General features: G+C 40.0%; 1 protein-coding gene across 1 annotated transcript; it reads left to right on the top strand.

Moving 5' to 3' along the window:
• The first annotated feature begins 247 nt into the window (after positions 1 to 247).
• Positions 248 to 5,959, top strand: LOC310681983 (uncharacterized protein). Its single transcript, XM_083450242.1, has 7 exons — positions 248 to 451; positions 911 to 1,053; positions 2,290 to 2,376; positions 3,227 to 3,317; positions 4,533 to 4,701; positions 4,957 to 5,054; positions 5,659 to 5,959. The coding sequence occupies exons 1-7, from the start codon at positions 374 to 376 to the stop codon at positions 5,827 to 5,829; spliced, it is 837 nt and encodes a 278-aa protein (XP_083306368.1). The 5' UTR covers positions 248 to 373; the 3' UTR covers positions 5,830 to 5,959.
• Positions 5,960 to 10,970: the final 5,011 nt, after the last annotated feature.

Here is a 10,970-nt window from a genome sequence, read left to right as displayed (position 1 = left end):
GATGACCTCATAAAATTCTACCAACTTAAACAAGTCGGTTTCGCTACCTTTCACCGCTTGTGCTTTAGCGGCGTGGGGCCCGCCTATGAATAGGCAGGGTTTTTATAATATTCATCGGGCGCAGGATACATGGTTTTATCCGTCTGTTGCGAATCCTTCGGTACTACTTTTACTCATGTAGCGCAGGCGCGATAGTGGACAGCTCGCACATGGGGGCCTTTTCTCCCGTTGCAAACTCGTCGCAGATAATAGGCTTTTAAGTTTAAGCCATTGAACTTGGAAACCCGGCGGCTACGGCCCGCTAAAAAGGAAGGCCCCTCCCCTCCCGCCGTTTCATTGGTTGTGTCTTTCGGGGAAGGGCACGTGACCCCGGATGTTTGGCGTCCACTCTGTGTGGGAGGCTGTAGGAGGGAAGTGGATGGCGCTGCCGTCAGTTCACAAGTGCCTCCAAGTGAGTGACGGAAAGTGGCTCCCCAGGCGGCTTCTGTCAGTGTCTAGAGAGACGCATCCGGTTCACCTGAAGGCGGTGGCATCTGGGCGGCTCCCGCTGTCTCCCCGCATCTTCTGCCCTTGTTCCAAACACACAGCAGCCTCTCTTGTCCATTGAGATCCTCTGCAAATTTCCTTCTTACTGCCACACACCGTCCACCCCGTGTTATCTGCAGCCTTTTGGGTTGTAGTATCTCACTTTCGGAATTCCCTCTAAATGTTTTCCTGGTGCCAATTTTCGTTTTCTTTTTGGTGTTGGGCGACAGGCAAAGAACTTTCTATTCTAGGTTAGGTTTTGCAAGTATTTTGATTAAAGGGAGAACATCCTTAAAGAAGGAAAGCTAAAGTAGGATGTTTTACACAGCGAGAACTATTGCATCTGTTCCTAACATAAGAAACGTTTTTTCCTTCCCTTTTCCAGCTCCAGCAAGAAAATCAGTTGCTGCTTAAAAAGCTGAGGCATGTACGCCTAAAAAACAAGCAGTTGGAATATGATTGGGCACAGTTACAAGAAAAACTGCAAGGGCAAAAGAAGTCACTGCCTACTTGTGTCACAAAGAAAGAGTAAGATTATATCTTTGCTCCTTAGATGTCTATGTTCCCAGCTAAAGATCTGGTTTAGACCCAGCCAGCAGAGCCAATGGCCAGGAGTGATAGGATCTGTAGTTTGACAAACCCTTGGGCAGGGAGAGCACAGGTTGTAGTTTGCTATGCATCAGGTTTGAAGTAAGGTTGCACTTTGCAGCCTGGGAAATAATTTTAAACACTCTTCAAAACATTTAAATTTGAGTTTTGGGAGTGTTTATACTATGACTCATGAAAAAGTACGTTTCTGGATAGATGGATTTATACTTACTTTTCTCTTGAAGAAGGATAAATATTGAACATTAATTCCTCTTCTTGACTCATTAGATTTTTTGGGATGATTAGACAGATATTGTCTCCCATGCGCAGCCATGCTCTGTAAATTGTGTTGGGTCTTCAAATAGCTCATTATATACTTCCACAGACTTCATAGCTTTTTGAGGTACCTAATGCAGACTGCAGCCATGAGATATTAAAGGAAAGCTGACTTAAGAAGCAGTAGTTTGAGAATCCATAATTGCTCATGGTCATATTTGATGTAGTACTTTAGATAATATTTGCACAGTTTTTACATTAAAGTACTCCTAAAGCAAGTCTGTGTGAGTTGAAGACATTGAACAAGGACTATGTTCACAGTAGTAATTTATATATAATAATAAAAATATGGGGCAAGTAAATTTACCATTGAATGAATTACTTATTCATTGTCTGAAAATGTGATATATTGATGCTTTTTAAGAGGTGGAAATATTATTTTTTCTGAAAAAAATATTTCTGTCTGAGCAAAAAGAAACCCATTAATGAACATATATATTCCGTTCCCCCAATATACATTTATATTCCATCTTTTTCCAGTCATACCCCAAAGCAGTATACATATGGTTCCTAGGGTGTCTCCTATACAGGTACTTGCCAGACCTAGACCTGCTTAGCCTCAGCAAACTGATAGCCTTCATACCATGTTCTGATGTGCATGTGCCTTTAGACCATGTGACCATGTTCTATGATCAATGATAATGTACTTTTTTGAACTTCCGTTATCTCACTGCTGTTTTTCCTAATATATCCAGATGATAAAAATCAAAATGCAAGTGTGTAGCTTTTGAGGCCACAGATTATTTTTCACATTAACGTTTTTAATTGCTTCAGAATATACTATTAAGAGAAAAATGTTTATGCTTGGGGAAGAGATTTTAAGTTATCATATTTGTTTAGTGTGCCAGTTCAAACAGAAATCCACTTACCCCTTAAAGACGATGGGTTTTATCGTAAGGAACGTGAAGGAGTAAAGGAAAATGCTAGGTAAGTTGTGCAAGTATAGTTAGATGTATCTCTGCTATGAATCTGATTCTTTGCATATTTACTTAAAACATTAGTCCACTTGTGGTCATGGAAATGTATTTCCAGTTAAGTGTGAATAGTATTGCAGCAGAGGATAAAGAAAAACAATTCCTTCTCATTTTTCTTAAATGAACTTCTGTTTTGGCATGTTACATTTTTGTCAGTGGATTCTTTCAATTTACTGCTGTGTGAGTTACATTATTTTCTCATTATGAACAGTTAGTATCAGTTAGCAAATCTTGCTTTTGTCAGCTAGGCCATTCTAAAATTGTGTCACCAAGTCCTCAGTTAGATTCTTTTTACTCTAGATCTCACTGGGGACAGTAGGGAATTAGGGTTCCCCTTCCTGCTGCCACTGCTGTTATTGCTATAGTCTTTCTCAGATCTGTAGAGTTGGGCAGGAGTCCTTTTCTGCTGGTCATGTCTCTAACTTCCCCGTCTCAGCTTCCTTCTGCTCCATTCCCCAGCTGAGCTGTAGTCCTGGAAGTGTGGCCAGCGGTGATAGGCCAAGGGCAGCCCTGAGTTTGTTGGTTCTTTGAGGCCTCTCTCGGTATACTTGCCTTTTTCTCTTTTTTTACTCACCATTGTCACCCACACCCTGCCAATCTACCTCCAAAAACCCCATCTTTCACATCCTGGATTTCAGTGTTTATCAAAACAAAACAAACATTTTGCATGTAGTGAATGGAATCCCCCAAGCCCTGCTGCCAGATGGTGCCAACTCTTTACAGAGGGGTTTGAACAAGCATTTCTATATCTGTATTAGGACAATCAGCAGTTTGTTATCATTCTTGTCTGTTTGCTGTTCCAGAGTACTCCAGTTGTATCATAATCTACAGAAAAGGTATAATAAAGAATTAAAAACAAACCAAGGACAATGTGAAACCATTGCAAGACTTTCTGTAAGTTCTGGTCATATGATTTCATGTAAACTCATACTTTAAAAGAATGCTCAAGATTTAGGGCTTGTCCACACCAGAGTTTACTGTGTGTTTTCAGCTATTTGTGTTTCTATCTAATTTGCATAGTCCTCATGACATTTCCCTCAAACAATGCCAATCTCAGTGATTCTCTACTGTAAATTAGGTTTTATCTGATATGGGGATAATACAATAAGTAGTGGGGTGTTGGGAAGGAGTCTTCTTTAGGCTGGCATTTTAATGGCCAGGATTAGTCAAATGTTGGATAATTAACCATAATTTAATTGAACATTTTGTTTTTATTGTGCCTTGTTATATTTTTAACTGTTACTATAAGCTCCAAACTCTTGGGAAGCATGGGACAGACATTAGCTTTCAGCATCTGATGTAGCAAAGGTGATTTGCATAAAGAAAAAAATAAGCAAGCAGATATTTTCTTTAAAACATGGCTGCATGTTTAAGATCCTGTGGGTTAAACCACAGAGCCTATGACTTGCTGATCAGAAGGTCGGAGGTTTGAATTCCTGTGAGGGGGTGAGCTCCTATTGCTTGGTCCCTGCTCCTGCCAACCTAGCAGTTCGAAAGCACGTCATAGTGCAAGTAGATAAATAGGTACTGCTCCAGCAGGAAGGTAAATGGCGTTTCCGTGTGCTGCTCTGGTTTGCCAGAAGCGGCTTAGTCATGCTGGCCACATGACCTGGAAGCTGTACACCGGCTCCCTCGGCCAATAAAGTGAGATGAGCGCCGCAACCCCAGAGTCAGCCATGACTGGACCTAATGGTCAGGGGTCCCTTTACCTTTTTTTTTTTTTAATGGATGAAAGACATTGTGTTTAGTGTTTGGAGTTGCTTGCATAGTGCATTTATTGGATTGGAGCTGCTTGCACCCATGCCAACAGATGAGTGTAGCTGACAGCCCTGAAGACGCTTGTAAAAGTTCATATAACTGACACAAAATTTACAATATGCAATGTATGACATGTTGCAGGCATAGATTGAGTCAATAATATTTCTCATTTCCATCTCACACTTGCACCTTTTGATTTTGATGGGAATCTGACTTCTTTTCTCTCACATTTTTGTTGCTAGCTTCTGATGCCAATAAAGTTTAGTAAAGTGTGTAAAGTGTGCTTCCAAGGATGCTAGATATAGCATTAATTTAAATGCTTAGTACAAATACTCTACTCTTTTATTATAGATTAAAATAAATGATATGGAACACCAACTTCACTTAGCAAACCAAAAGATGAAGGAGTTGGAAAGTAAAAAGATGTTACCAAAGGACAAAACTGATCCACTACAGAAAAAAAATGGGTCTTACAAATGTGTGTGTAAAAAGAAGGGGAGCTGTTCCTGCAAATATTTAGGTAAACATATACTATGTGATCATGTTTCTTTGGCATGTTATGTCTGAATAAAGTTATTAAAATTATAACTGAAACAGTATCGACAATATTCATGGAGGTTTCCAGCTAGCTGGGTTAAATTCCAATACTTTCTTTGATACAGGGTGTTTTTAGAAAAGAAAATTGCCTAAAGATATAAGCATATTTTAAAAATTATGAATATGTAACATGATTTTATCTTTTAGTGAGCTCCTAATGGTTTTTATTGTACTATAGACCAACTGCTTTTTGAGATTCAGCGTCTGAAGATGGAAAATGAATCATTATCTAAAGAAAGAAGAATGTTGAGAAATGAGCTTGCTGCGTTAGATAAGGTAACTTTATCATTACTTATTGCACTTATATACCACCTTTCTGCCTAAACATCCAAGGTGATTTAGTTTTCAAATGCTAAAACAAATAAATGTTATAAAATGTAAAGTGGGGGAGAGGGGACAATCCGACTGGACAGGTCACAGGATAGGGGCAGTCCAACAGTTTAGGTTTAATAAATGAGCAGTTGAGTTCATTTCTTTGTCTGGTCTTTTTCAGTGTACAAAAAACAACAACACCCCAAACTAACTGAGAAATTAACTAAAAAATCTGTAACCAAGCCTTCAGTACCACACTGTGAACTTGTCCAGAAGATAAGCCCTCTAATTACTTGTTGAATAGGATTTGGCACACATTGCAGTTCACAAAATCTTCCATTGATTAGAATCTTGCATCTGTTAGATGTTATATTCCAATCAAATTGGAGTAATATTCCAATCAAATTAAAATTTGGACTTTTCATTAGCAAATCATGAGTTCTTGTAAAACTTTTTTTTTAAAAAAGATGGTTTGTTTCCTATAAGACTATTTCAGTGATGAATACAAGAATGGACACACTAGGAAGTAGTACTCAATTAAAATACTGTGTGTGGTATTACTTTTTAGGATTTTTTTGATGAAATAGAAGATCTAAAATATGCACTTCAAGAAGCCATAAAGCTTAATACTCAATATGAAAAGTGTTTGAAACAACTAAGTTCAACATATGGAATCACTTTTACATCAACTTTAACAGCTGGTAGCCATCGTGGAACTTTAAATAAATCGTGGAAATAAAATGTTCAACCAAGATTATGAATAAACAGTTTAATATTGACTGTACTTTGTAATATTAACTTGCTTATGAGGAAGGCGCTTATTTTGCAATAAAATCATGACTTTGACCAATTTTTAATCCTTTGCATAATTTGTGCAGTGCCTTTATGCCTTTCTACATTTTTAATAAGTTATTTCTCTGTTTTGGCTGTAACACTAAACTTTGGTTTAGCATTATATGAATGTACCTGCATGAACTTTGTTCTTGAAAACCCCGGTCCCCTCTCTTTCTGTAGTATGTGACAGAGGTCAGAAGCATTCAGTTTTAATTTGAACAAACAACAGATCCTCATTATACCCCAAGGTGCGTCACTGTGGTTAGTTCAAACAAGCCATGATGAAACTGATATATTATTATTAATTACATTTATTAGATGCCTTTTCCCACCACAAGCAACTCAAGGCATTTTTACAAAAATAAAACAAAACAAACAACAAACACAAAACATTCATTAAAATTAAGCTGGGGTGGGGGTGGAGAAACAAAAACACAATCCTTGTATGCTCATTAACTATAGTTCTCCCACCAAACTCCCAACAGGCCTAACAATACTTCTGGAGCAAGGTATTTCATAATCTGGGCATGGCCATTCCTGGCCAATTGTACCTCCACTGCAAGTGAGACATAGAGAAGGATATTTTTACTGGGTCTTAGAGGGTGAGAGGTGGTGGTTCCCAGTATATCCTGCATCTGAGTCGTTTTGGGCTTTAAATGCAATCACCAACATTTTGCTTTATGCTTGAAAGGGAATCTAGTAACAAGTACATGGCAGGAACAAGTACCCATTAACACGCTTGCTGCTGTATTCGGGACGAAATGTAACTTCTAAAGCAGGGGTCTGCAACCTTTAGGACAAAAAGAGCCACTTGGACCCGTTTCCGAAGAAAAAAACAAACTGGGAGCCGCAAAACCATTGCGACATTTAAAGCATGCGCGCCGCTGCCCTCCAATCTGACAGCGGGCGGGAAGGTGACGTCGGGACGGTGCGTGACTAACGCACGCACCGCCCCCATGCAACGTCACAGCCAGTACAGCGCCCGCCACAGTGGGGAGTGTCGGGGCGCACAATGCGCCTCCTCCCCTCGCTAGTATCTAAGAGAGTCTGTGTACTGGTCCAGTAAGCGCTTCCGCTGCGCCACCAGCAACAGCTTTCTTTGCAGAGTATTAATTAAGTCCAGTGCAGAGATTCTTGTTGCAGTACAAGCTCCAAAGTCTCAGCAGCAAAAAAACGACACAGGGAAGCCTGTCTTTCCAAAGACAGGTTTATTGCAGAAAGATAACAGAAACACCTCCGGAGCTTTCACACATTTTGCTTCACGTCCAGCACGCCCCCAACAGGCAGAGAAAACAAACACTCTTTATATACTGAGCAACTTAACAACTTAACGAGCTTGACTACTTAAAGTGACATGACATTGCTAATTTGCCAGCGTCTTAGGTTTCACACCCTAACACCCCCTCTCGCTGGCAATACAAAAAACAAAAAATTACTTCAGACCCATTTCTTCACAAAAGTTTTCATGCCGCTGAAACCCAAGCGGTTTTGTAAAACCATCAGCTTGATTTTCATGACTGGGACAGTAATTTAATTTAACAATTCCTGCTTTTACCGTTTGACAAACATTTTGAAAGCGGATATCCAAATGTTTTGTACGACCTTTAAACTGCCCATTTTGTGCTAACTTAAGACACGGTTGATTATCACCCCATACAGTGATTGGAGTGATGGTCTTTTCATACATCTCTTGTGCCAAGCATTTGTAAAATTCTAGATCTCTACATAACTCAGATAAGGCACAGAACTCAGCTTCTGTTGACGACAAAGCAATCAGGTTCTGTTTCTTGGATCTCCACCCAATCAGAGAGTTACCAAATTTTATTACACAGCCAGACACTGATTTTCTATCCTTTAAATTTCCCCAATCACTATCTGCCCAACAAGTAATCTGTGCTTGTCCTTCCGAAGATAATTCAAGGCAAAAATCTTTGGTGTATTGTAAATATCTTAACACTCTTTGAATTCCTTTCCATGCATTTACACTAGGTTTTGAAGCTTCTCTGCTGAGTAAGTTAACAGCGTAAGCAATATCTGGTCTACTCCATTGCGAAAGATGAAGTAAGCTTCCCAGTGCTGACTGAAAGATTTCAGCACGCTTGAATTCAGCACTATCCTTGAACTCATTGTCTTTTACAAAACCCATTTCCATTGGTGTTCTAACACCTGCACACTCCGTCATGCCAAACTTTTTCAACATTTGCAATATCTTGCCTTTTTGATTCAGTAGAAAACTGCCATTTTTGGTCCTATTTATCTGAACACCAAGATAGACCTTCACATCACCAAGATTCTTAACTTTGAAGTGTTTATTTAACTCTTTGGCTAGTTTTTTTACTTGTTCTTGTGTCTTTGAAGTATAAATCAGGTCATCTACATAAACAAGCAAAGATTCTTGAGCATCTCCTGAACCTCTGAAATATAAGCAATTGTCAGCCTTGCTCCTGCTAAAACCAATGCCTACCAAAACGTCATTCAAACACTCATTCCAATTATGAGCAGATTGCTTGAGTCCATAAATAGATTTATGTAGTTTCCATACCTGATTTGATTTACCAACTTTCAATCCTGGCGGTAGCTCCATATAGAGCTCTTCAGCCAAGTCTGAATGAAGATAAGCTGTAGAGACATCAAATTGATTCACTTTAAACCCCTTCTGAGCAGCAACTGCTAATAGTGCCCGTAGGGTTTCACTCCTCGAAGTGGGTGCATAGACTTCGGAATAATGTAACCCCTTCCTTTGCGTAAAACCTCGAGCTACAAGTCTTGCTTTGTACTCTGGTTTCCCCATCGCTGTTGTCTTTATCCTGTACACCCACCTACAACTTACTGCCTTGGTACCTTCTGGCAATTTGGTAATGGAAAACACACCCAGGTCTTTCATAGAATTCAACTCCTTTTGCATGGCCTCACGCCACCTACTGGCCTCCTCCTGGGGTAATTGCTCAACCTCCTCAAAACTTTCAGGTTCGCAATTTGCCAAACCAGCCCAAACACTAATAGCTTGGTACCTTTCAGGAGGTTTACCTTTGTTGGCACGCTTGGAACGCCTTGGCAGTTCCTGCGATGTTCCTTCAGTTTCCCCCTCTGACTCAGAATCACTAGTCGTCACCTGTTTGTCACTAGTAGTTGAAGAACTTTCTGATTCTGACTTTACATGTCTCTCTTGCTGTACAGGTGAACTTTTAGAGCTAGAAGATTCTGACTTTACAGACTTGGGTGAACTAGGCGATTTCTCACCCTCGTCCTCAGACTCAAATTCCTCAGCCTGTTCTGGAACTAATACCTGCCCTGGGGCCTGAGTTTCATTGTTACTGTTCACCACATCAAATAGTATGTCAGGATTTCCATGAATTTTATTCCAACCATCCTGTTCACAAAATTCTGCACTTCTGCTAATTGTGATTTTCGTTTGATTGCCTTCTACATTCACAAATCTCCAACCTTTTGTGTTTGCTTGATAACCACAGAAAACCATTTCTTTAGACCTAGGATCGCCTTTCCTACGTTGTGCCCTAGGCACCAGCACATAAGCACGACATCCAAAAACTCTTAGATGATCAATTTTTGGTTTTTTTTCAAATAGCATGAAGTAAGGAGTGTTGCCTACTGTGCTATTATACACTCTGTTAAAAGTATAATTCGCATACAGTGCAGCCTCAGCCCAAAAACACTGTGGAAGTCCAGAATCAAACAGCAAAGCAGCAATGGCTTCCTGTAATGTTCGAAATTTTCTTTCGGCAACTGCATTCTCCTGTGGTGAATAGGGATTGGTAAGTCTATGAACTATACCTTTCCTTTTTAACCACGTCTCCAGCGTGTGGTTCACATATTCCCCACCACGATCTGATTGTATTTTACGTACCCTGGTGTCAAATTTACATTCGACTTCTTCAATCCAATCCATCAGGATGGAAGCTGCTTCTGATTTTTCTTTCAGAAAGAAAACCCAACTAGCTCTTGAAAAATCATCCACCAAGATTTGCATAAATCTCGCACCTCCAAGCGATTTGACTGGCATAGGGCCACACACGTCTGTGTGCACAAGTTCAAAGGGTTTCTTGCTTACTCTATCAGATCTAGGATAGTTACATGTCTTAACCTTAGCATGTTTACAAGCACAACAATCCAGAAAATTTGGACAGGGTTTAATGTTACACTCCTCAGCTAAATCTGGCATCTTGCTTACATACTTAAAGCATATATGAGCTAACCTTCTGTGTAGTAGATGTACACAACCTGTATGAGGAGCCTTATTTACACACTTAGCTTGCGCTTCACCTGTTGAACATCTACCTGCTGCTAACTGCTCTTCATCCAAAACAAAAAGCCCATCCTCACAGGGAATTTTAACTAGCTCCTTCCCCTGTTTCGAAATGGTGCACACATCATTTTCAAACTCAACCTTAAAACCACTTTTTACCAGGCATGACACACTCAAAAGACCATTCTTCATTCCTGGAAGAACAAAAACAGGAAGGTTAGTTTGCAAACAGTTAACATAAATTGTGCCTTTAAGGTTCATTTCTCGTTTACTATTGTCTGCTATAGTCACGGTTTTTGCAACTGGCAATGTCTTGCAGTTCATCAAGCTGCCACTAGATGTCGCTGGAACTAAACTTTGACTTGCTCCACTGTCAATTATCCACTTCAAGGTTTGTTGGCTCCTTTTAGGACTCTGTTGTGCTGCCATTGCAGATAGTCCCTTATCAGCACCTGCTCCCCCTCTGGATCGTTGATTCTTGTAGTTCTCACGTCGTCTTCCCCTGTAGCTCCGGAAACTGGCCTTGGACTGTTGAAATTCCTGTTGCTTTTCTGGACACTTTGCTATCAAATGAAACCTGCTGCCACATCGAAAACATGATTTGCAGGCCATAGCAGACACTTGTGAGGCTTCCTTACAGCTCTGCCTGCTAGTTCCCTCACGCTGGGAATTATCTGACCATCCAACCCTTGGGGTATTTGAATTATCAATACGTTTTTGATGATGTTGATATTCTTGCTCACACAATCTACCAGTCACATAATTCATATTCAGCTGGTCCT

Source organism: Podarcis tiliguerta (assembly GCF_965153285.1).
Source record: "Podarcis tiliguerta genome assembly, chromosome: 7".
NCBI classification, from domain to species: domain Eukaryota; kingdom Metazoa; phylum Chordata; class Lepidosauria; order Squamata; family Lacertidae; genus Podarcis; species Podarcis tiliguerta.
Note: the sequence above shows the minus strand (reverse complement) of the source record. Positions and strands in the feature narration are given on the sequence as shown.